Source organism: Nicotiana sylvestris, chromosome 11 (assembly GCF_000393655.2).
Source record: "Nicotiana sylvestris chromosome 11, ASM39365v2, whole genome shotgun sequence".
Classification (NCBI taxonomy): domain Eukaryota; kingdom Viridiplantae; phylum Streptophyta; class Magnoliopsida; order Solanales; family Solanaceae; genus Nicotiana; species Nicotiana sylvestris.
Genome location: NC_091067.1, coordinates 29,185,180 through 29,212,520, shown reverse-complemented (window position 1 = coordinate 29,212,520; position 27,341 = coordinate 29,185,180). Strand labels below are relative to the sequence as shown.

General features: G+C 35.8%; 1 protein-coding gene across 3 annotated transcripts; it reads right to left on the bottom strand.

Annotated features, from left to right (window-relative positions):
* Positions 1-3,097: 3,097 nt before the first annotated feature.
* On the bottom strand, positions 3,098-27,003 carry LOC104236614 (histone-lysine N-methyltransferase ASHH1-like). Of its 3 annotated transcripts, none has more exons than XM_070162872.1 (11): positions 26,817-27,003; positions 25,831-25,886; positions 20,218-20,282; positions 19,361-19,517; positions 13,129-13,215; positions 12,762-12,846; positions 12,594-12,687; positions 12,261-12,459; positions 10,127-10,161; positions 4,582-5,014; positions 3,098-3,617 (listed from the first exon to the last, which is right to left on the bottom strand). In XM_070162872.1, the coding sequence occupies exons 2-11, from the start codon at positions 25,861-25,863 to the stop codon at positions 3,321-3,323; spliced, it is 1,485 nt and encodes a 494-aa protein (XP_070018973.1). In that variant the 5' UTR covers positions 25,864-25,886; positions 26,817-27,003; the 3' UTR covers positions 3,098-3,320. The 3 variants fall into 3 exon arrangements, with proteins under 3 accessions (XP_070018973.1, XP_070018974.1, XP_070018976.1); XM_070162873.1 differs by having other exon boundaries at positions 25,831-25,902; positions 26,817-26,943; XM_070162875.1 differs by having other exon boundaries at positions 12,762-12,837; positions 26,817-26,927.
* Between the last annotated feature and the right edge of the window lie 338 nt (positions 27,004-27,341).

Below are 27,341 nucleotides of genomic sequence, written 5' to 3'. Positions count from 1 at the left end.
ACACAGAATTTAGTCGTAAATCAAGTGATGACCTTTTGGGTCATCACAGGTGGAATGTTTCGTGTAGTATTATTATTGGAGTTCCACAATTTTATGTAACCATATCTAATTTCTCATCCTATCATGAAACCAAGAAAAGTAGGCTAGCTATAAAGATGATTCGCTACGAATCAATTAAATTGCCTTCCTATAATTCAAAACTCACGCTTGAAGATCGTGTGAGAAGAATGAATCAAAGGATTTTGCCACACGGTCATATTGCTGATGTTTTGCCATTTTCCGTCCTTGTTGCAAGGCTGCCACTTCCAAAGGGTTTAAATCACAAACGAGATATAAAGATACAGAAATAGTTTACTCACACCAGGTGATTATACCAAATCTCATTGTTGACACCAACCATATTAGGTGATAAATAGAGTAATTCACTATAGTTAGCGATAAAAGTGCATGTGAAAGACTGCCATCAAGTGCCATGTATTCAGTGGTTTGGCCTAAACACCAAGCGGGATGGTGTAATGGTTAAGTATGAAATTTCCAGAATGGTTAAGTGGTTGGGAAGTCTTATTTAGAGAACGGGATTCTAGAAAGCAAAACGACTGGTCGGGTCGTTACAAAATTGGTATAGTAGTTCTGGATATATTTGATCATTTGTAATATATTAGAGGGAATTCAGAAAGTCATGTGGAGCAAGGCTTAATGCACAACTATGTATGGTAAAATTTACCCTGCGGCATGGCTTGTTCATTTATTTTAATTTGAAGTTCAAATATTCGACTTGATCCCAAGGGTCGCTCAAACACATGTGTGGCTTATAACCAAAAGTTTAACGTGAAACCTAAATTTTTAGAAGGTATGATATATATTTTTATTTGAAGTCTATTTTTCTACTGAGATGTAAAGTTATTAATATTTTTTTTATAATCGATTTCCTCTAATGCCTTTTCAATTGATAATGTAGCCAACGTATCTAATCTATCTTGAGACATTATTAATCGCAGTTAAGATTTTATCAATTATAATCTTGACAAACTTCTTTTTTTAGGCTATTGTTATTAAAAACTCTATTTTTATATGAAAAGTATTAAATATTACTTTTTTTAAATACCTATAAACTTATTAGTTCTAAAAACTGGGCCCCAAAATTTGGGGCCTAAGGCAAAAGCCTTAGTTGGAACAACGTTAGAGTCGGCCTTGCTCCCTTGTCAAATTTAAGATTAGTATTCTACTTTTTCGTTTTGCCTTCTTAAAAGTTTTTTTCAATGATTTTCAATCCTTTCGTGGCGGTATATCTACTAATTTCCATCATGTATTGTGCTAATCCTAAATGTGCTGCTGGTATGTAATTTGCAACTATCATTGCATATTCTTTAACTAATTTGAGTTGGTTTGTTAGTAGAAAAAGAAATTCAATTTAAGCTTGACGGTTTTGTGCACGGTGAGAGTTGAATAACTGACTTTCTTCTAATGAAAACCCCCATTGCCCCATATATATATATATATATATATATATATATATATATATATTTAGCTACCTTTAACACTTAGATCATCAAGCAATGTATCAAAGGCGTGAAACATAATGGAAAAGAAAAGAAAATATATATACACACACACAAATATTCAAGTTATCAACTCTCACAATAATATGAATTGCTGTAAGTTCTATTTGATAAACCATGACATATGGAATAGTTATCTTAAATTAGATAATATTACGAGCATAAAATGTTGGAATTAAAAAATGATATATATATATGTATGTATGTATGTATGAATGAATGACCAAGAGTAGATACTTGTAGTGGAATTGTTCCTTTGTAGTATTATTTTTGGAGTTCTACTATTTTATATAACCATATCTAATTCTGCATCCTATCATGAATCCAAGAAAAGTAGGCTAGTTATAAAGATGATTCACCATGAATCAATCAAATCGCCTTTCTATAATCCAAAACTCACACTTGAAGATTGTGGAGCAAAGAACGAATCAAAGATAAGAAACTCACATTTTAGGTTCTTATGGTTGTCTCAAATAATCTGAAAAAAAGATGGCGTTGAAGTTCGGATTTAAAGCCAAACTCCAACTCCATTTTTTTACAAATCACTTGAGACAACTATAAGATTGTGAGCATGAGACCTTTTGTTCATTCTTCAACAACGATCTTCAAGATAGAATTTTGAGTTGTAGAAAGGAGATTGAAATTGATTCATAGTGTGAATCGTCCCTATGTCTCTTTGGCTCTTCATTGGATGCAAGACCGTATTACTTAATTATGCCACAAGAAGCAATTTCATCGTTCTGATGTTTCTTGACTTCTCTTTCGGCCTTTAAAACAATGGAGAAGAAGAAAGAAATAAGATGCATAAACCAGTTAGATAATGTCCTTTTATAAGCAAATATTCTTTGTCTAAATTTGTGAGGAGCATCTCTTTAATGAGTAAACTACCAGTTCAACAACTTAGTTGCATACGTTTTGCGTGTGCACAAGAGAAACAAAATAAAAATAGGACATAATATTCGGCACAAAAAAAAATGTTGTAAATTGAACAAGCCCGACGTTATAAAATTTAAGTAGAAAAGTATGTTCTAATGAGGGACATTACTGTTTTTACATTAACATAATACCTAGAATTCAAATTGATGGGTACCTTCGAAATGATGTTTTTAGTTAATCATTAATCATTATTAAGAAAAATAAGAGATAAATACCTTTATATTAAGAATGAGAGTGGTAAAGTGGAAAGTGTATAAGTTGTTCGTGCTTAACTGCTGGCCGATAGTTTACTCACACCAAGTGATTATACCAAATCTCATTGTGTTGACACCAACCATATTAGTGTATCATCATCAAGTGATAAATAGAGTAACTAACTATAGATAGCGATAAAAGTGCATATGAAACTTTCATGTATTCAGTGGTTTGGCCTAAACACCAAGTGGGATGGTGTAATGGTTACGCATGAAATTCCCAGACTGGTTAAGTGGTTACGCATGAATTCTATCATAAACTGCTTTACATTCGTTTGTCCTGTGTATATGCATAGAAAACATGTCAATATAAAAGGGGTAGGGAAGCATAGAGATCAATCGAAAATATAGTACGACTCGTCCAACCATCATATTAGGTAAAACCTAAGTTTCCATGTCCTGAACCTTTAGTTTTTCAAACTCTGAGAAAGACTGCAAGATAAGCAACCAAAGTCTAGTTTGGTAAAAACCTAAGTTTCCATGTCCAACCTAACTTACAACAGGAATTTGTCCGAAATTGTATCAAATGGTATCAAATACCAGATTTAAAGTCATTGATTTGCCAAAAACTTCATTCAGCTTCTCCTTCGGAAGGCTTGACTTCAGCATTGGCTGTTTGAGGTTCGGCTCCTCCTTCAGAAGGCCCCCCTGCATCAGTGTTGGTTGCTGGACGAGGGCACATCACATTCTTGATCACAGAAAAGTAGAAATCAAAATCTGCCTTGTATTTGGAGCAGCTTGCTTCGATCCACTTCTCTGCTACGCTGGTCGGCACACTATCCTGGTTGTCCCGCCCATGCTCTTCAATGGCAGGGCGAATTTCATCATATATGGAATTGAGCTTCGAAGCGGCTTCATTTTTTATCCCCTACATGACCGTATTGGCAAAAGTGTTCAAAAAAATTACACTTGGGTTTTCTCCTTCCACAAAATGAGCTATTATTTCATCACTAGTTTAACTACCCATACCTGACACAGCATTTTTGTCAATGAGCCCTCGCAAAGAGAGAAATGTGGAGATTCTCTTTCTCTTTTATGCGGGAAGAGTTGGGGGTGAGGGTGGGGGTGGGGGTGGGGGGCATGGAAGTTGCAATCATAATGATAACAGCTACTACTTGGAAGCATACTAAAACGCATAAAAATGATACTATCCAACCTGCCAACCTCCCCCCCCCCCCCTTTCAGGTTTTCTCGTTCCCTCTCCTCTCTCACAAATGCTAAAGAGTAGATAATGAGCCAAATCTACTGAAAAGATACTAAAAGATTTCCAACTTCAAAGGATTTTCAACAACACATAACCATTCCGCGTCTGAAAATTCCTACGTGCCACTACAAGACCATTACTGTTATAAAACATCTGAAACATAGCAGACAGTGTTGGTATGGTCCAACAGAAAAAAGGACTCAGGCTGAGAAAGGTGGAGGGTTGAGTAATCAGTAAACTTTGGCATTGTTGTAGTGCCTAGGAATACAAATATGGCCATCAATATGCTTTGTGTATAACCGAATAGAACTATGTTTAGCTGCGGAGCACAAAATTAAATAATTAATATCCATAACAATATAAAACACACAAGAGAGAAGATTGAGAGAGCACATATAATATGGTTGGCAGAAGGAGGCAAATTTGGAGTTAACATAAGCTATACTATTCCTAAGAGCACATACTCGTAAATCCATAACTTTATCGAAAGAAGAGCTTATGAAGTTAAATGGAGTTGAAACATTAGTCTCTTTGCCAAGCCCAGGAAAAAATATGAAAGAAAAAGTTGATAAAGTGGATTCTGTAGTTGCCCACACCATGACGTGTGACAAAGAAAAAGGGATCATACCTCGTACTTAGTAACTTCTTCCTGTGCTTCCTTTGATGCAAACATTTTAGCAAAATCGGCATCATTCACTTGCTTACGGTTGGAAGATTTGACCTTTCGCTTGGGAATATGCTGAGACTTCTTCTTTGGTGTTGAACCAGATCCAATATTATAATTCCTAGATGTGCTATTACTTCGGATGCGAGATATTGGATTTGCCTGCTGAAATTGTTGCTGGATATCCAAAGGATACAACTGACCCTGCTCATTCACCTCAGTGGTCATTGCTTTTACTTCGATGCTTCCGGGTGGAGCTGAATAATGCGGTTCCACAGAATTTAGTTCCAACTTGCACGTAGAATGCTCATTTCCTCCACTAGTTCCACTTCCAGAGATCACTGGAAAAGGTTCATCCTCTGCCGAGTCATAAAGTGGAACTTCCTCCACTGAATATCTGATATTAAGATTAGCCAGATTGTAACAAATATTTAATGATAAAAAAGAATGCTGCAAAAGCTGTAGCACCAAATTACAAAATCATCGGGAATTTTTTCCAATGAAACTCGTAAAGCACTACGTAAGATATTTCTCCTATTACAGTTGACAAATAAGTGAACGACATTATAAGTAAACTACCTTAATTATATTATTCAGTTAGAAAGTAAAGCTCAAGTCCTCCAACACTGAACCAAAATGAAACATGCTTCATCTGAATATTAACTATGCTTTGTATATTAGCGATCAGTCCCTCTTTTTGGTTTAGAATGATAAGATTTTACAAACAGAAGCACAGAGTTTGTGCCAAATTACACGCAAAACAGTTCCTTTATATCACAGTCGGAAGCTGAGGAAATCCAACAATCAGTCCCTTATTACTCAAACGTGTAACCGTAACGACCTGGCCGGTCGTTTTGAGAGCATTAGCCCCGATCCCCTATTTTCTGTTTCCCCGTATCATTTTATACTTATGTGACTTGCCGAGAGGATTTATTTTTGGTTTTGGAGTGAAATTGGACACTTGGTCCCTAAAATGGAAGCTTAAGTTCTAGGATTTTGACTGTAATTGGAATTGTACGAAGACGACTCCGGAATGGAGTTTCGTCGGTTCCGTTAGCTACGTTTGGTGATTTGGACTTATATCGGGGTCGGATTCCGATTCCGGAAGTCAGAATAGGTCCGTAATGTCAAATATGACTTGTGTGCAAAATTTGGGGTCAATCGGACGAGATTTGATAGGTTTCGGCATCAGTTGTAGAAGTTGAAGTTTCAAAGTTCATTATGTTTGAATTGGAGTGCGATTCGTGTTTTTAGCGTTGTTTGACGTGATTTGAGGCTCGACTAAGTTCGTATGATGTTTTAGGACTTGATGGTATGTTTGGTTGAGGTCCCGGGGGCCTCGATGGATGGTTAACGGACTAGATTTGGACTTGTAGAAATTGTAGAAAATCTGTTGCATCAGTTGCTGGTTTCCTTCAATCGCATTAGCGAGAGAGGTCTCGCGTTCGTGTAAGGCATCTGGGAGGCCTGCTGGGTTTTGTTCTTCGCTTTCGCGATATGGTTCCCGTGTTCGCGAAGCTTTGGAGCATTGAGCCTACGTATTCGCGATAAGGACCTCGCCTTCGCGTAGAGGTACGGGCAGAGGTCCAGGCATTTAGCCTACGCGTTCGCGGTGATGGTCCCGCGTTCGCGAAGAGTTAGATTGTGCGAGCTTCCACATTCGCGAGTGGGCCATCGCGTTCGTGAAGGAGGTTTTGGGCAGAAGGAATTTTTATGCTTCGCGAACGCGAGGAGGCTTCCACGTTCCCGAAGAAGGATTTCACTGGGCAGATATAAGCATTTCAAATCGAGGGTTTTGAATTTTTATCAAAACATAAGATAGAGAGCTCGGATTGGGACAAGATTTTGAGGGATTTTCAGAGGCATCGATTGGGTAATGATTCTTCACTTGTTTTTGGTTATATCCCACTAATCTATCATTAATTTTACCTTCTAATTTAAGATTTGAGTTGAGAAATTTGGGGAAAAAGTGGAAAAAGTTCTTTAACCAAACTTTTGGGTTTTGATTGAGATTTTGGTATCGGATTTGAGTGATTTTGGTACGAGTGAACTCATGGTTGAATGGGTGTTCGTATTTTGTGACTTTTACCCTATTTTGAAACGTGCGCCCAGGTTGATTTTTGGGGGCGATTTTCGAATTTCTTGTTAATATCTTGAGTTCATTAATTAGATTAGTTTCTTATAGTTATACTTATGGTATGTAATTGTTTTTGGCTAGATTTGGGCCATTCGGAGTCGGAAAATTTAGGAAAAGGCATTCTTACTGATTGATTGAGCTCGGTTCGAGGTAAATGGCTTGCCATAAAGGAAATCCCCTTAGGATTTGGTTTTGTTGTGATAATTCTGTGATATGTAAGTGTCGTGTACGCGAGGTGACGAGTGCGTACATGGGCTAATTGTTGCAAAACCTGATTTTTTACTGAGCAGTAACCTGTTACATCTTAATTGAGTTACACCAGCATGTGTAGTTATCCTATTTAGCCTAGTATCACATGCCTACGTATCTTAATTGCTTATTTGAAACCTGTAAAGCATGTTTAGTTGATTTCCTGCCTTTTTCTTGACTTATACTTAGTCTTACACTATAGGATTTCTTGTTGTAATTGTTGTTTCCATCAATTACGAGCTGTGTGTTTACTTTGGGACTACGAGGCAGTACCTCGGGAGATCCCTTGTCGCATATTTACTTTTAGGACTACAAGGTGGTACCTCGGGAGATCCCCGCTGCACATTTACTTGGGACTATGAGGCGGTACCTCGGGAGATCCCTTACATATTTACTTTTGGGACTACGAGATGGTATCTAGGGAGCGCCCCTGTTGTTTATCTCTATGTGTTGTGTTGTTACTTGCTTTACAAATTCTCATTGTTAGATTCTCAGTCTTTTTATATTACTAGATTTAGTGTACGTGCGTTGCACGTATTTTTTGCGTCTATTAAAAAAGTGAATAAAATTGAGAATAAGAATGAATTATGTGCAATAGCAATTGACGTCGAGATAAATACAATATTTATTTAAATTGAAAAATAAATGTTACATTGGCAAAATAGTTGAATGCAAATTTATTAGGTATCTTCTGAACTTGCAAAGGTTAAACATTTATGTAGGTTAATTATATTGTACATATATGTGTGTGTGTGTATTTTTTTTATGAAGATAATTTAATGACCCGGAAAAAATTTAGGCGATCCGGGTCCGGGGGCCCGGGCCCACGCGGAAGGGGCGGAGTAAAAAATACATCTGACCTAATATCTCTTTATAGACGATGTTCTTGGAGTAGAAAATACTACTCCAAGTATTAAGTATTATATATACTATAGTATGTATGATTATCCTTAGTCAAGTGTTCTAAACTATATGCTTTTTTGGATTTAGTTAAGGTTGTTCGAATGAGTGAATAAATTATAATAAAATTTTCTTCTCTCTTATTAATCAATACTCTTATCTCCCTCTTCAAGTTTGATTTTCCTTCTCTACTATATTTATTTTATTTCTATGCTTTTAATGATTTAAGGCATGTTTAATGAATATTATTTCTTTTTCTTTTCTTCACCTGCTAGGCTCCTTAAAATTTTAGATTTTAATAAACTTTAGTGGCTTAGACGAGTGAAAATATTCTTCAGGCATACTCATCCACATATATCCAAGCCTTTTCAAATTATTTAATTATTTGCTCGCAAAATGTGAGAAGTGGTACGTAATACCTATAAAAAGTGACAATTAGACCATATAAAATTCTATATGTCTAAAATAATTGTCTGCGCTACAAAAAGTTATAAAATATAATTTAATACGTCTAAAATAAAGTTTATGACAGGCTATAACATATAGAATACACTATTGTTAATAAAAGTTGTCACAATTGGTTTAATATTTACTGGAGTACTTTTTTTCAGAATTAATTTTATACTTGACGGACAACATCTCTTAATTCGTATCTCAAGTTAATTAAAAACTAATATCTATCTAAATATTAAAAAAAGTAATACAAGATATTCTTAAAAATATACTTCATGATTAAGTGTTTAATTCTAAGATAAATTTTTTGAAGAAAGGCTTTCATTACTATTCCTAAGATTTTAAAAACTTAATCGTGCTAGTCATACAATTTAAACAAAGAAAAAATTTATAGAAGTAAAATCTTACTTAATTTTAAACTCCTAAACATTAGGAGTTACCTATTTCAAATAAGGAAGGATTTAATAAATAAAATTTAGTTGATTTTAAAGTCCTACATATTAGGAAAATCCAATTACAATTTTGTCTAATGTGAAATCTATTTTTTAAGGGTAAAAAAGGCAAACGATATTTCGCTAAGGGCCTTCGTACTTTTAATATAGTATAGATTATATCTTTGTCTTACTTATTATATACTAGTTGCGCCCTGACCTGGCCTCGTCACTACTCTACCGAGGTTAGGCTTGGCACTTGCTGGGTACCGCTGTGGTGTACTCATGCTACTCTTCTACACATGTTTGGTGTGCAGGTACCTCCTACCAGCCCCGCTACTAGTCGAGAGTTTTTGCTACGGCTTTCAGAGACTTCAAGGTATATCTGTTAGCGTCCGCAGACCTCAGAGTCCCCCTATATCCCTTATGTTGTCCCTCCTTTATTTTTCCTAGTTACTGATGTATAGAAACAACTAGAACAAATTCTTAAAGCTTGTGACCTGTGACTACCGAGTTTTGAGAATATTGTTTATACTCGAGTGTTGGTTTGCTTGTACATGTCGAGCGGCATCTTTCAGTTATATAGTTATCTGTTGAAGTTTAGCTGTTAAATTCTGCTTTTATTTCAATTATTCTGCAATCTACTAGGCTTACCTAGTCGTAGCGACTAGGTGCCGTCACGACGTCTTACGGAGGGAGAATTGGATCATGAAAGTAACGTTCCAAAAAATAGTATATTCTCTCCATACTATCTTTCCTTTCACATTTATATATCTCTCCGAGGTTTGAATGGTGCCACTAATGTTTCTTTTTTTACAAAGAGAATCAAGATGTAGACGTAATGGAAAGAGATCAGTTCCTGAAGAATTACTACGACAAATCCAAAACTTTGAAGATCTAAGACAATATGCAGAATGCCAGACTACTTCAAGTCTTCTAAGAAAAGACATACAGGTCCGCTCTCCTTGGTGTGAATCCAAAGGTCCACTTCCTTTTTCGTAATTCACAAAAAAATAAAAATAAAAATAAAAATAAAAACTTCTATTTTTTATCAAGTTAAAACATGAGGAAGAGCACAATTACCAATTTAAAAAATATAAAAGAAAAAACCAGAAGAAGGAAGAAAAGAAATGAGAAAATTACAAATCTAACACAGCTGTAGACACTTTATTTAAGGTTTTCACTTTCATTGACTGTTACGTTTTCAGATCCACTGCCTATTGCATAAAGGTATCAACAGATCAAACAAAATCAAGTTAATAGAACACAAACAAAATCAAGTTAATAGACACGAAGCTCAATATTTGTAAGAACTACAACAAATAAAGTTGAGCATTACCTGACATCCCCATCTTCCCAAACATGGTTGTACTCCTAAGCCAAGATAAAAAGGCAACAAAAGAATAAGAAATGTGATTCAAAGACTAATATTAAATTTATAAACATCTACAATGCTCTAGAAAACAGAAGAAAGCATATGCCAATCGGCAGCTCTTTCGTCCCCACTTCTTTGTTACATTTATCAACATGAGCAAGCTTACCACATTTGTTTTTGTTGAGAAAGGTAACATATTATATATGTAATCAGCTTAAAGGCTGAGCTGGGAGCCATATTTTTTCTCATTAAATTACCGTAGTTGGAATCAGTGTTTTTGAGAGCGCGACGCGACAGGGGCTCGCCTCGCTTCAAAAGCGAAGCGCACGCTTCATTGAGGTGAAGCGTAATTCTTAAAATACATATAATATATATATAATAATTAATTTATAAACTGAAATACACATTAAAATATAACATATATATATATATATATATATATATATATATAACATTATCAGGATAAACTAATAATTCTTATATATATATAAATTTTCTAAACTGAAATAATAAAATTAATCAAACTGAAAATATAACATATATATAATAATTAATTTTATAAACTGAAATACACATTAAAAAATCAAATAAACTAACATATAACATATATATATATATATATATATATAATGAATTTTCTAAAATGAAATACATATAAAATTAATCAAATAAACTGAAAATATAACATATATAATAATTAATTTTATATACTGAAATATACACCAAAAAAATCAAAAAAAAAAACTGAAAAATATAACATATATAAATAATGGAAGAAACAAGGAAAAGGGAAGAAGAAGATTCAAACCATCGCTAGAACTCAGAAGAAAAAAGAAAGAATAAGGAAGAAGAAGAAGGAAGAAAGAAGGAAAAAGAAAGAAAACATAGGAGCATCTGGACGGGAACAAGAAGAAGAAAGAAAGAAAGAAAGAAAGAAAGAAATGAGAAGAAGAAAGGAGAAGAAGAAAATTAACTGGAAACCCTAGTTTTGTCGATGAAGAAGAGAGATTGGGTCTCTGTTTTGTCAAGCAATTACAGAAGCGAGCTTAGGGGTCTGTTTTGTATAATTACAAACAGACCCAATCTTTTTTTTAAAAATAAAAGGGCCCAGATGCGATTTTTTAACAGAAGCGATCGCTTTATCGCTTCTGTCGCTTCATCGCTTTGTTTTTTCCACTGAAGCGTGCGCTTCACAAGGTCAAGTCGCCTCTCTCAGGGAAACCTTGTCACTTCGCACTTAAAGCGACGAAGCGATCGCTTTTCCAAACACTGGTTGGAATCATAGTTCCTCCTTAGACAATCTCAAATCAACTGTGAAATCTATTATTGGTGTGATAATTAAAAAACCCCTTAAATTTGTGTATTCAAGGTCTCAGGGTTAAGACACAGTGCTCTCGTCCTAAAAGATAGGGAAAATCGGTTTACATGCTAGTTCAAAACAGTTCAATAGTGAGGGTTATCAATAATCCCCTCAGTCAACCAAGCCCTAAATGAGAAAAGGAAAAACATCTACTACATAGACTTCCAGTGTTCTGTTCTAAAATCAAACATAATAAGCAATGAGCATTTATCTTTTTATTTCTCCCGATCGGTGCAATAAGCATTTATCCTGGATTACTTCCTCTTTTCAGCCTCAAAAGCAACACGCTCTTAATCCTCTAAGAAAACTTAAGGTCCTTATATTGTGGTGCATTTTAGGCCCTTTGGATGAAGGAAGGAGAAATATGTAAAGAAGGAATAGGAAAATGACTACCAATCTTCGGGAGCTTCACATTTGATAAGTACAGGTTCTTAACAGAAGAAGATGATGACAACTTCACTGAAGCAGACAAAAAAGGAATCATTCTTTTAAAATGTCATAACTCGCAGGAATTTTAATAGATTACATTAAAGAACAGACTATCACCAACTGAGTTTTGTAATGATACACCATACTACAACATGTGACTCGCGGATTGTAGTATGTAACTAGCAAATTCAATCTATATGCATAAATCATAAATCTGTTTGTTGTTTGAATTCGGGCAAGAAGGAATAAGTGAAATGATGCTATAAAGGGCATTCTAGATAAAACAATTCACAAGAAACCATATGTTACCTGGAATCCTTGAGACTTGGCACCCAGAAATATAGAACAGTTTGCAGCTCCACATAGACAACGAACAGTTGCACCCCCGTACCACTCAAAATTATAGTTATATGCCAACTCCGTTCCAACAGATATATCTTGCTTTGCAAATATTCCTACCCTTGTTTCCCCTAACACCGTCCATTTCCTTGTTTCACAATTTGGATGGCTGGGAAATTCAGGAACACAGTATCAGTGCTGTCATTTCACACCAATTAACCATAATAATATGCCACTGACTGACCAAGATCTGTATCTTATTTCACTTTTTAACAATTTGACAACTGACATTTCAGCACTTACCAAGAATGGTTTATGAATCTTGCAAAACTTCCCTTCCGGGTAGCATCAATGAAATAGTTAGCATTCAGAGAAATTATGTATGCATCCTTGAGCTCTGCACAAATCATGCGAAATTGTAGTAGTGATCTGGAGATGCATTGACAACCATCCCCAATGCTGATAACTTACCATGAGCTTCATAAGCCTGAGACCTTTTCTTTGCTTCTTCAGATGATATCACTTCTCCAGAGTATTCAATGATAAACTGTCCAGCCTAATCATGTTAAAGAGAGAGGAACAATTGGTTGATTGCAGCTAATTAAGAATAAGCCATAATTACAGTTACTGAGCAAAAGCCTCTGATATATTGCAGAGAACTCAAATTTGATAGGCTCAGCTATGGACATTTTCTCTCCACATGATTGTCAACAAAAGAAAATTCTTTTATAGGAAAAGGTAAAAGAAAGAAAAATCTTTTAATATATGTGGAAACTATGCTATAAAAATTAATTGGTCTCCCGAAAAGAAAATAGGCCGGTCGCTTCAGCAGAATTACCTTTATATTCTCATCAGCTAAAAGACCCCAACCACGCCCTTCAGTCCTGAACAACTTGGTTTTCGCATATTCACATTTCTGGAATCTCTGTGGATAGAAAAGCAAAACACTTCAAAACAATATACCTAAAAATATCTAAAATGACACTCACTCTGTATCTTTCAAATATGTCACTGAGTAGAGTCTCCCATTAGTTATTGAAGCAGTCAACCGCATATAGGATCTAGAAACTCCTACTTGCAGTAGATGAAAGGATAAATTTAAGTGAAGAAATTTAAGTTTAGGTTTTTGTTTATCAAGGAATAACTAGGAAAAAAACTAGGAGCAATTATGCTATACAGCAACTGCTCGGAACAAAGCAAGTTCAACCAAACAGTGATTCCTAGTTCCTTGATATAGCTGATAGATGAACCACTAAATTCCAAAGCATCATCTAATCACATTGCAATAAAATAGGACACCTGCTGTACAAATATACTGATGCCAGAGTACTCGATAGTTGCATTTTATCACAAAACATCAACCAACCAAAATATCACACCTTTTCAAAGAACCTTCTTGCTACAACCAAATCTTTAAACAAATGAGTCACTACTTACAGTTATAAAAAGCAGACGCTAGGGTGTCATACATGTAACGATAACCTATGCTGCGCGGACTCTCCAATGCTGCTACACTCGTATCGGATCCTCCAAAAATACACTACTTTTGGAGGATCCGACACATATCTGGCGAGATTTTGGGAGAGTCCGAGCAACATAGACGATAACACGCTTTGCTGCACGAGCATAGGATGAAAATTTTATACAACTCAGCTTCCTCATATCACACATGAACCTCTACAATGAGCAACATATGGTGTTTTTAACAGCCAAAAGATGTTTTTAATCAAAGGTATGAAACGAGAGAAAAGAAGGGAGAAAATGTTCACTAGTTAGCAATTTGCAACATAAAATAGAGCTCCTTATAGGAGTTTAGCATACAGAAAACAAGGAAGATTTCCTAGTTACATAGATGCCTAATTATAGACTTATAGTACAACCATTAAGAATATTTCATATAAGATTTGGTACAATCAATCCTGAACATATAAGAAAAGTATAAACACATTCTAACTCACACAATCAAGTTTATTTTTTGAACAGGCAAGTAATAGATCATATGCGCCGCTCTTACCACGCGAATACTTGATTTCTAGAAATTTTTGCTGACAACAAGACTTGATTCAACAGATTTACTAGAGTGAAATAACAAGACAGGTTAGTCAACATGAAATATTTACTTGACATGTTAAATAATGTGGCTGTTTATGTAGCAATTGATGGAGACTAGTGATGTGCAATGTATTGCTGATGTGGTCGGCATCTAAATTGCTCGGACACGGGTGCGGATCTAGAGGTCGGATCCTTCGAGATGTATATTCTAAGATTCGGGGATATGGATCCTAGTACGGATACGAGTGCGGGAATACAGCTAAAAATAATTCAAAAAAAATAAAAATATAAAAATATCTCTAAATTATGAGAAATTCTATGGAATACTAACGTATAGCTTGTAAAGTGTGGATTTTTATTTTTATTCTGTAACGACCCGACCGGCCGTTTTGAGCTTTTGCACTTTGCTCGCCAGTTTTCAGGCATGACTTGCCCCGTGTGATGTATTATGACTTATGTCAATCGTTGGTTTTGGTTTTCAAGTTAATCGGAATGAATTTGGAAGAACAGTTCACAGTTTGTAGCTTGAAATTTGAAAGGTTTGACCAAGATTTGACTTGTTTGTATATGATCTCGGATTGGAATTTTTATGATTTGGTTAGCTCCGTTGGGTGATTTGGGACTTAGGAGCGTGATCGGAATGCATTTTGGAAGTCCGTGGAAGGTTTAGGCTTGAATTGGCGAAATTGAGATTTCGGCGTTTTCCGGTCGATAGGCAAGATTTTGATATAGGGGTCGAAATGGAATTCCGGAAGTTGCAGTAGCTTCGTTGTGTCATTTGTGACGTGTGTGCAAAATTTCATATCATCCGGACGTGGTTTGGTTGGGTTTTCGATCAAAAGCGGAATTTGGAAGTTCTTAAGATTCTTAGGCTTGAATCCGATGTGATTTTGGTGTTTTGGTGTTGTTTTGAGCGTTCCGAAGGTTGGAACAAGTTTGAATGATGTTATGGGATATGTTGGCATGTTTGGTTGAGGTCCCGAGGGCCTCGGGTGAGTTTCAGGTGGTCAATCGGACCATTCCATATTGTTTGGAGTTGCAGGTTTTGAGATTCAGCTGTTTGCTGCGAGTTAAGAAAAATGAGTTCGCGACTTTTGGTCCATTTTCTCCATTGTTGAGCAATTTTTGGAGTTTTTGAGAAAGATTGAAGAGGGAATCGAAGGGAAACACTTGGAGGTAAGATTTTTGAACTCAATACTCGATCCTCTGTTGATTCTTACTTGTTTAATCATGAAATATGTGGAAATTAAAGCCTAAAATTGGGAAATTAGGGCTTAGATTTGGAGAGTGTAAATTGGGAATTCGAAGGGGCAATTGAGGTCCGATTTTGACGTGCTTGGTATGTATAGACTCGGGAGAGGATGAGGATTCCACTGATGTTAATTTCGTCGGATTCCGAGACGTGGGCCCGGGGCCGTGTTTGAGCAATTTCGGGATTTTTTATGTAAATTGGATATTTTCGAGTGGGCTTTGTTCCCTTAGCATATTCTAATGGTTATGTACTGATTGTGGCTAGATTTGGAGTATCCGGAGGTCGACTCGTGAGGGCAAAGGTATCGCGGGCTAGAGTTTGGACAGGATCGAGGTAAGTAATGATTGTAAATATTGTTCTGAGGGTTTGAAACCCCGGATTACACTTCGTTGTGTTAGGTGACGACCACGCTAGATGACGAGCGTGGAGTTGTGCACCGTTGGGGATTGTGACTTGGTCCGTCCCGTACGACTGTTAAGTCGCGTATTTGATTTGAAATCTTATGATGTTCCATGTTCTAGAGATTTATATTACATTTTGGATTATATGTCATGTTTGGGGCCTTGTGCCGACCTGCTGAGACCCTTAGGGGCACTTTCACTAATTTTCCTCACTCTATTTGTTTTAAAAGCATATCCTCAGTCATGTTTTACCTGTTATTGTTTAAATCTGGCTTTATCACTTTATTTCTTAAAAATGTGAAAACTGTTTGGGCTAAGTGCCCTATTTTACTGATGGTCCGAGTGATCGTGAGTTGACGACTGAGATAGACCGAGGGTCTGATTGTGAGGTTGATGACTGAGATAGACCGAGAGTCTGATTGTGAGGTTAATGACTGAGAGAGGCCGAGGGCCTGGTTGTGAGGATTATATATCTATGGATCGGGATGCACGCCGCAGCAATATATATATAGATATGTATATGGATCGGGCTGCACGCCGCAGCGATATGTTGGATCGGGCTGCACGCCGAAGCGATATAGCGCTTGGGCTGTAGGAGCCCCTCCGGAGTCTGTACACCCCCAGTGAGCGCAGTCGACTATATATATGGATCGGGCTGCACGCCGCAGCGGTTACTATATGGTACTTATTGAGCGTGAGTGCTAAGTGAGCGCTGATTGGTAAAGAGTTGAGTCACGAGTGACTGAGAGGCTATCCCGAGGGGCAATAGATATATACATGCACATGAGTGATACTTTGCCTGAGGGGTCTGGTTATGAACTTATTGATTTTCACTCCTCTTTAAGTGAGTTCCTATCGAATATATTGATTTATTGACTGCTTTCATTCATCTTTACACTGAGCCTTTTGTCGAAAACGTTGAATAAATATTTTTAAACAACTATCATTTAAGCTGGGTTTTATGAGATGTTCAGAACTTAATCACTGACTTGGCTTTTGTTATTTCCACTGAGATTTTCTTGTTATGAGGTGTTTATGACTCCTATTTTGCCCGAGGGGCTGTTTACGACTTATGTTTTGCCCGAGGGGCCGATTATGGTTTTCAGCTCTTTTATTAAAAATGGTATTGAACCCCTACTGAAACTATTGGAAGGCATTTTAAATGATTTTACCAAAGGCTGGATTTTAAATAAGGCGATTGACTCGTATTCTGATTTAAAAAGCCTGTAGTGCTTATTGAGTTTAACATAAATGTGGATTCATTGTTTCCTACTGCTCAGTCTTTATTTACTCTTATTACTTACTGGGTTGGAGTACTCACATTACTCCATGCACCTCATGTGCAGATTCAGGTATTTCGGAACCCGGTAGTGGGTGTTGGTTGCTCAGACGCGGAGTCATCAGAGTTAGCAAGGTGGTTGCACGACGTTCGCAACTCTGCTTCCTTCCTCTCATTTCCATTTCTGTACTTAGTACATTTTGACTGTTTTTGTTGTATCCAGGCCTTGGTAGATGCTCATGACTAGTGACACCCCGATATTAGGCTTGTATGTTATTTTCACACTGTTCATGTAGACTTACATTATGAAACATTTGTTTAATTAAAGGCTTAAAATGATTCTTATTGATCAATGGTTAATTTGGGTATTGTGTCGGCTGGCCTTGTCTTCACGAGAGGCGCCATCACGATCAGGTCTGAGTTTAGGGTCGTGACATATTCTCAATATATAGATAAGTAAATGATTGATAATCAAGATAAGGTGTGCTATTTTCTTCAAATTTACCCTAGTTTTGGTTATTTCGTGAATCAAGTTATATCTCATCTGGAATTTTTCCGTCAGTTGTGGTCAAAGTACCCAAAATTGTTTGACCAGATCCGGTACGAATCCCATACCCATACCCATACTAGTGTCGTGTTGACACGGGTGCGGCACCTAAGCTACCATGTCGGCGAAACTTAGGTCGGCATTATAGCGTCAATGACTCGATCACATGTACTGCTAAATGGGTAGTCCATTGACTTCACATGTCTGTCAATAACTGAAGAAATGTGGATTGAACAACTGGTTTGAAATAGTAAGGAATTAAGTATTCCTCAAACCAACCAGAAAAGAAAAAGTAAAAAAATTCAAGAATAATTTGACATCAGTTGTAAGAAAGGATGTGCAGAATTATCGATCAAAGAATATGAGGGCTACCCCTAGCCCTGTATGGGAAGAAATCACTACTAGGCCAGGAGAAAGCGAATTGTTGAATAAACCTGTATTTTAGAATAGTTTTACGTGGCTTGAAGTGGGCAAAACTTACCCAATGGAAGGTGAAAGAAGAGAAGCAACAAATGGACACTCATAAAGCAGTAGATGCAGGAAACAGTTTGCCATAGGCCTCCAATCTGATGGTTCATCTCAAGAGGGTGGGTGACGGAAAAACAAAGATGATGGAGGAAGGTAAGACAAAGGTACAGTTATAGCAGACTCATTTAAAAAAAGGTTTGATTATCGCAGAAGAAGAACACTTCCATCCGTCTAGAAGCTCTCTGTGCCAAATTGATATGAAGATCTTGATTTCTTAGTGGCTGATAGGGAGGGAAATGAGAATAATAGCCGGTGATCTACTTGGGTATGAGGAAGAGTCCCATGATGCACATAGGTAAAGGTAGCATAAGGACACTTATAAAGAAGAAAAATATAGAAGTAAAAGCATGGAAAATTGCCAAGACAAGAAACTAGATAAAGCTGTCCCATGAAACAAATGAGGAACAGCATGTTGAAGTGCTTTGAACCTCTTTGCACACCATGCAGGGAGGAGATGCTTTGACCTTTTTAGGATAATAAGATGGTTTAAAGCTAGTTTTAGAAAAAATTTATGGTAGAATAATTTCAGGATTGGTTGTAGAAATGCTTTTGGCGGTTCTTGGTTGAATAGTTTCAGGACTGCATAAAAGCTTTTCTCAAAATTTGCAGCATTTATTTTCTTTTCTTTTCTTTTTTTGCTGCTTTTTTGATAGTTTTCTAGTTCCAAAGAAGTATTTTCAGAAAATCTATACACCCATCCACAAATAATAAACACCAAGGAGAAACTATAAAAATGGTGTGACATGGTTTTTAGTCCAGAAGGTAATAACTGTATTAGAATAGCACTAAGAAAGGTAATGGTGTGACATGGCTTTTTGGGGCTTATCATAGAAGTTCTAAAATACCACTACTTTCTCTCTCTTTCTCAACACATAATGGTAACACAAATTTGGTGCACTTCCCATAAAATCTGTTGTAAGTTTAGACATCATGAAGACCACTGTAAAGTGTACTAATAAAGAGAAACATCAGAGAGAATGTTCAACTAATTAACGGAATCATCTAACTTACCTGATTCCTGCAATTCTCACCACAATGACAGTATCCTGGTGTACATTCAGTGCTGGTCAGTACATTCAAGCATCCTTCTCCACATGCACTTTCAGGATCACTGGCATCATACTTGCACTCACAAATAGCGATATCCTCTTCTTTCAGCTTCTTATGTCTGTAAGACAATAGAACATTCCACATTAAAATTGACTTAACTAAATCAAGGTGAACGGATCAAGGTATGCATCTTTTGGGGCACTGGTTTTCTTTCTCTTCTTTATGGTGATTATTTGGGATTCAAGTTAAGGCATCAGAAGCTTCAACCTTGAAAGATAGAAAGCCATAAACCACAAAATGAGCATGTAGGACACAAAAACTTTCGTAGGTATGAAAAAGAAATTTATTTCTCTATTACAGAAAGAAATTATGCTTCTCCATTCTATAGATCAAAGAAAAAGCTGAAACATAAGCGTTATACAACATTATTTTCGACTCACAGAAAGTTCTTCCCTTTAAGCTTGACCAGATAATCATAAACTGGAGTTCAAATTTCTTCTTCTACTCATTTTCTTGCCATTAGATTCATACTTCCACAGCATCCTTGGCACAACATGGAACAGGGTACAATAATTAATCAAAGTTTTTTTTTTTGGATCTAGTTTTATCTTACCAGTGAAAATAGAATTAAGAACCAATCTCTTTCGTATAGCCACAGTTTCCAGATCTTTGATATCTGAAACTAAGATGTTTGGATCATGACTATAGTCAACATACCATTCAAGTGGTACTCATAATTATCAACAGAAGTCAGAAAGAATGCAGCAATTGGCAGGGAGATCATCATTAAAAGAAGCAAAGAAAGGAATTGAGCTCACTTTCGCCCTAGAAACTCATTCTGATTAATATGTATAAATGGCATTACTCCTTCGGGCAGTTGGACCTTCAAAAAAACAAAAATAATTCACCTCTTCACTTGATATACACACAATGGCATACTGTAATGGAAAATCACTTATGTATGAGCGAAGGGGCTGCATTTATTATACTGGCTCCATAAACATTATTATACAGTATTAGTCTAGCAAATATATGACTGACAATAAGCAAAACAGATATCATATAGCTAATTGATTACACAAACAATGTAACCGACGTGTGCATCCATGTTTTGATGGAAGGGCAGATGAAGTAACTCGATAATAAGGTACAACTGAATGCAGCAACCGTCACATCAACCAGCCAAACCACTAGGATATTCAATAAGCCCACTATTTTCATAAGTAAATTTAATTTAAAACAGCAGCACTAAGACGGTGCTGGAACTGTACGATGTGTATGACTATAGCTCCTTTCTTCTGAAAGGGGTCAATATAGTCCCAAAAGAGTGTATAAGTGCTTTATTTTTCATCAACATTTCTCAATATGCCCACTTTTGTCGAGAGAAAGAACCTGACTTTGTTGAGGAACTACAGCTTCCAACTAGTTAGTTAGAAGGCAAGAACGAAGTAGAGTACTCTAGACATGTGTTGACTCAATATCACCTGTTTAAATGGTCAATACAAGTTAAAGCAGTAGGGTCTACTAGAAAAAAAAATGCTGAAAACTACCCAATTTCCAAGATGCACCTTTTTGGTTTAATAATATCAAACCCATATAAGTACTTAACAGAACATAATATCCTCAAAATTGTTTCTAATTTCCTTAAATTTATGTCTTTAAATTTTCACATTCGAGCCAATGCCTCGAAACCTTGGTAGTGGCGTGTTGGTATGTTACCAATCTTTTCTCTCTTTTTTTGGTGGATGAGTGTTACCAATTACTATTCTTTTTAAAATAGCACAGCTATTGACAGGTATATAGCAGGCTACCAACCGACAATCTCAGGATCCAAATCCTAGAAATTTTTCTTTATTTATATTTGAGCCGACATGTAGTATATAGACATGTTCAAAATGCTGCACTAATCTTATCATCGGTTTGCCGGGTTCAGTCTTCTCGTGATTTCAGCAAGTCCACAGTGTCATACCAAGTCAAGTCCACATCGCCACAAGAAAGCATCACATTTCATGTGACGCATAAATGATCTAGAATACTAGGGGAGGAAAAAAATACTAGGTGATTTCTTCCCATCTGCCTAAGTGTTGATGGACAGAGTTACCCGGTACATGTGCTGGTGGGAGGTAGCATGTACGGGGTGGAATGGTCGAGGGGCGCGCAAGCTGGTCGAGCCACCACCACCATCATAGAAAGGAAGAATACATTTGGAATCAATAATTATATGATATAGAAACGGTAAGCTTTAGATCTAAACTCTTTTAATCTTTTCCCATTTAACCCAAGGAGAGCGTCGTCGAGACTTGCAAGACTTAAATAGAAATAAATAATCTTTAAACTAAGTTAGAAATGCTAAATAAAGAATAAACGATGAGTGCATGCATCTAACTTGTCAATGGGTATCTAGATATATCAAATCCAAAAGGAGTATGATTCTCAACATTCGAAATCAAACAAGTAAAATCAGACCAAGATAGTTGTTTGAAATGCCCTCCTGCGACGGATCTGATTTTGATTAGATCTTCTCGAAGAAGGTAATTCATAAAATTCTAACTCTAGCTTCCTTAAAATTTTCTCTCCGATCTTCGTTTTTCCCTTATTCATTGTTCTTCTTTTTCACCGTATACAAAAGCGGCAAGGGGGGTTAAGAGAACGATTTTACAACTCCATCATTTTTTCTACTTTTCTTGTGTTCAGACACAAACAAAATTTGATAGTAGAACAGTGAATCTAGTTTACTAAGCGTCAAAATAGACTGTTCCTTTTAGAAATAGTTATTCTAGTGAAAAGTGGTTAAAAAATTAAGATATATCATCAATAGGTCCATTTATGGCTAAACAAGGCAAAGCTACATCATTAAAGTTTCACAACTGGCACTTTTTTAAAGGCATTTAAGAAAAACTTCAGTCTCTTTGCTCTAACAAAATTCACGTACTTTCCTTTTTTATCCATCTAAAAATGTCTTTCCTTGAATAGAAAATCCTCCCTCCAACCATTCCAGCTAACAAGTTAATATTGAGTTCTTATATCTCATGTGTGATGTAACACCTAGCTAAATTGTCTACTTTTTCCTACTTAAACTCTTAATCTAAAGACTTGTTAAAAACTATTGTCATATACAGCTTTTTACCAACTTAATATAATGAACTATTCAAATGCTTTATTCTGCCTATGATGGTCAGAGTAGGTGTTTCATAGAATATCAATTACTTACTCATTTTTATTTAGTTATCACCAAATCTGACATTACACTTTTTTCCTCTGTAACGGATTCACAAGCCCAAATTTAATAATAACCACTAATAACTAGGCTGTACCAAGATAAGTTCCCCATACCTAAGAAGATCATTTGGAATAACTAGAATTAGCTTCTCATTTGTTATACTAGTAACAGAATCTATTATGCAAGGAAACGTCATCTTGTCACTTACAAGAAAGCTTTAGATTTATTGTCTTTAAATAAATACATCCACATAATTATGTCCGAGTTATTAAATGATCATTTTGCTAATGTGAAGTAGATAAATGTATTAAGTAAACCCAATTGCCAAAAGCATTGGTCCATGTCTAAAAATTGATGGTGGTGCAAAACCTTTTCTTAACCAATGTTCACCAACCTTAGGAACAATGATGAATAAAATCCAAGAATGACAGAAAGATGAAAATCGCAGAGAAAAGTTCAAACAAGCTAGACATGTAAATTTCCTAATCGTCATGCATAGTAAAACTTGGACAAATCAAATTATGAATAGTCAGTTCTCCTTAAGAAGATTGGTTGCGTGGAGTCATAAATCATGCTGACATATTTATGGAGCTTTTCAAGGTTCATATTCAAGGTCAACTTAATTGGTTACGATATAAAAAGTATTATTTTTAAAATAAGCTCTTAGTTTGACTTGCTTGAAGAAAATTGGGAGCTCAAATCTAAGGTCACTACAAATAATTTGTTATGTTAAACCTTGAAGCTAGGTGCAGCATATATACTATATTTTTCTTTATTTGTGCCTTACAAAATCTCATGCTTTCATTGCTCTTTTGTCTTTAAATCTCCGGCAAATCTTGGCATCTTTCCACATTTTCCACTTTTGACAACATGTCTAAAAGGAAATGCAAACCTACCTATCACGAAAGCTTTATATGAGTGTAAAAGTTATTCCATAAGTGTATAACTCCATTCATTTTAAGTAGGTCGACAATAGGAATTTCAACTCTAAGATAATTAATCCTTAAAGGTCTGCTTTTCATAAAATAAGGATTAAGGGTTATTGGTATAGTAAAGTGTCAAATAAAAGGAAGAGACTAAAGAGATGTTGATTCAATAAAAGTTAAATTGGTTGACCTGAAAATGTATTTTCAAGGTCACGTTGTTAAGAAGATACTGTGAACCTAACTTAACTCCAAAAATCAGCTTACAAGTTGAGAATTGCCTAAAACCATATAAGGAGACATAACTCGTTCCCTCAATCAATGCTCACACTTAACACCCTTTCCCCAAACATGCACTTTAATATAAAGTTCATATTTCTCATGTAAATTAATAAAATCTCAAAATACTCGTCCTATTGTTTAGACGAAAGTAGAGGAGACTTACTGGATATTTTTATACTCACCCCGTTTACCTTCATGGTATAGGTTCAAATATTGCAATGGAGCACCACTATATAGAGCTTTATTGGTGAGCCCCGACTTAGCCTACTAACCCATGGAAAAAGTCAAACTCATTCAGGAAAGGTTGAAAACCGCTCAAAGTCGTCAAAAGTCCTATTTGGACAAGCGACATAGAGACTTGGAGTTCATGGAGGGTAATTGGGTATTCTGAAAGGTTTCGCTCATGAATGGTGTTATGTGGTTTTGCAAGAAAATAGAAAGTAGTTCCAAGTACATTGGGGGCTCAACATTAGATAAACCAAGAATAGGGGTCTACTCTAATACCATATTAAGAAATGAACCTTAAGTCTAACTCAAACCCGAAAGCTAGTTCAGTAGATGAGGATAGCCCAAACCTTCCCTCTATCGATGGGTCACTTAACACACACCAAAAGTTTGATCGTAAGTTTTCTTTTTCTATTTGTTTTTTTTTTTTATAAATAATTGTGGTACCTCAATTACAAAAATTCATGTTATGATATTAAAATAATACCAAACATATTATATTCAAAGTGGAATTTTATCTATATATGGATGGTTTACTGTGCACGGAAAATTTGTAGAAATGTTATTCCATAATACAGAAAATTACTTCAATACTTGACAATTTAAAATCTACCGCTACTAAGACTTGTACTTAAACCCTTAACAAATCTTATGACTTTCAATTCAATTTGATTCTCCTTCAGTGAAAATAACACTTTGAATTCTCGAGTTGGAACATCAAGTTTACCATGAAGGGCCAATGACTATAATTACTTTAAGCATTAGGAAAACAAATTGTATGTGCATGTCAGTGTTGTCAAAAAAAATTTAATGCGCGCTTAAACCCTCAAGTTAGGTGAAAAATAGGTTGAGCGTTTCATCTCACACCCCTTGGAGTACGGTCCCTCCCCGGATCCTGCGTGAATGGGGAATGTTTTACGCACAGGACTGCCAGCTTCATCTCACTTAACTGGTGCTTTAGTGCAGTCACAAGGCACTAAATCATATGCCTCATCGTAAATGGGCGATGTCCTAAAGAGGTGACACTAAATAATAAAATTCTCACGTAATTGTAAAAAAAGTTTAATTCCTTTGTCCATAGTTTTATTATTCTTCAATTTCATTCTCTCTTTTTTTCAATGTGTTTTTTTCTTCCTAAAACTCATGTTTTTTTTTTTTTTTTGCGCTTAAAGCCCCAACATACCTCAGTGTTTTTTTGCGCTTTCTGCCTTTGATAACAATGGCATATACACACATTAGAACTACGACTCTCTTCCACAATGGTCTCTAGTTCCGCATCAAAGACACTAGTAATCCAAACATCAAAACAAAGCTTTCAATACAGTACTGCTCTTCTCAAGAAGTTACAGTTAGAGGTAGATTTTAGTCATTTTAACGTGCACAAGGGAAAAGGAAAAGCATGTTCTTCATTCTTTCTAACATTACATCCTCTAAAAAAGGATGAGACAAATTAGAAAAACGAAGGGAAAAAAAGAGATGCCTTTTTGAGGTATCAAGTACCAAGGTGAATATTATCTTGTGTTAAATATTGCATGTCCTTGCAAGCTTCACATGATGATGTAAAGAAAATAAGACCACGGCATCTTTCTTTCTAGTACTAAGATCTCCTTGAATGGATCTTCCTTTATTTCTCTGTTTCCTCATATCTTATTGTTGTTGGGAGCAAGTAGCTTAGAAATACAATAGTTCCTAAAGACACACAGTCGGTCCATCCAAAATCATACTTAAACTTTTATAATGGGCTTGAGATTCAGTAACAGATAACATGAACTTAGGCATACCACATTGCTTTTGTCTTCGCCTGAATTCAGCATTTGCGCAACCTCTGATCAGAAATCTGAAAACTCCAAAAACTCAACAACAAAAAAGGTTTCATCAATTTCTTATCCAAGCACAAGATCACACACACACAAAAAAAAGGATCACTCGCACACACAAGATAACACACATAGACATACAGGATCACTCACTCACACACACAAAAAGTAGCCATTGATGGGTGTGCCTATCCATTTTTATGCTACCTATTCTAGAAATGTAAATCTGCCCGCCAAGAAGAAAAAGTTCAATTTTGTTGCTTCTGTTACATATAAATAAACAATTTAGAAAAATCTGAATTCCCTTCTACCAAGAAAAAAGGAAAGAGCATGAGAAAACAAAATAATTCAAAGGGTGAAATTTCTCAAAAACATAATTAGGCAATGCCTTTTTTAGATAAAATCAGAATTACCCCTTCAACAACAAAAAGAACAAGGAAAAAAAAAAACTTGACCCAGAACAAAAGCCTTCCAAAATAAAAAAGCAAATTTCACAAAGAAAAAGGCTTATTCAGTTCGTTTAAGAAAAGTTTCTCAAACACCAGTAAATGTTACAATAAAAAATATAAAAAAAATCAGAATTCCCCATCCAACACACAAAAATCTTGAAAACTAAAACGGGTTAATTAATTCAATGCCTGTAAATATTAGAATTCGAGATAAAATCAGAATTACCACTTCAACAAGAAAAATAAAAGAATAAAAAGGAACCTTGACCCATAAAAATCTTTCAAAAAGCAAATTTCTCAAAAACAGGTTTATTCAATGCCTGAAATTTCTCAAACACCAGAAAATGTTATAATTAGATAAAATCAGAATTCCTGATTAATTAATTCAATGTGGGTACTAATTTTAAGTACTATACACTAAGGCATGAAATGAGTGCTTCACATCTATGTTTAACGTATGAAAAAAAGAAAAAGAAGAAAAGAGAGTAAAATTCAGCTAACCTTTGCCGCAGGGTTTACAGGAAGAAGGGTTTTGTTCTGGAACTTGAATCATCATCTTGTCTTCTTCTATATATATATATATATACAAAAAATGTGAGAGCGTGTGTACTGTGTGTGTGTGTGTGTGTGTTGTGAGAAAAGCAGAATCAGATTGTGTCACTCGCAGCCCAGATTTTCAGACGGTTGGCAAAGGTTTTAAGGTAGCTGACAAAACTTGGGTTTAATGACAGAAATATTTGAAGACTTATAGTTACGACGTCGTTTATGCTTGTCCACGGAACTACTTTTTTTTTTGGGTTTGTGCTTTTTAACGAGTTATTTTTGTAAAAATTGCGCGGGGCGCCCTATTTGGTCGTCCCCATTTAACCTATACCCATTTTTTTAAAAACTTTTAACTTGTACCCACTTTTTAAATAACTTGAGTCATCTTTCTCCTCCTCCTTCTCCTCCTTCGTTTTCTTCCTTCTTCTGCTGCTGTTGGTACTGCTATGGATATAACTACATTAATATCCAATGCATTTTAGT

What these genes read in the sequence shown, in the direction of transcription:
- LOC104236614 (XM_070162872.1), bottom strand. Translation starts at nt 25,863, where the DNA reads ATGCTGAATTCAGGCGAAGACAAAAGCAATGTG. An exon ending in GTGAGAATTGCAGGAATCAG is followed by an intron (nt 13,216 to 19,360) that starts GTAAGTTAGATG and finishes TTCTATCCACAG; the next exon opens with AGATTCCAGAAATGTGAATA. An exon ending in TGGGAAGATGGGGATGTCAG is followed by an intron (nt 5,015 to 10,126) that starts GTAATGCTCAAC and finishes TCTTAATATCAG; the next exon opens with ATATTCAGTGGAGGAAGTTC.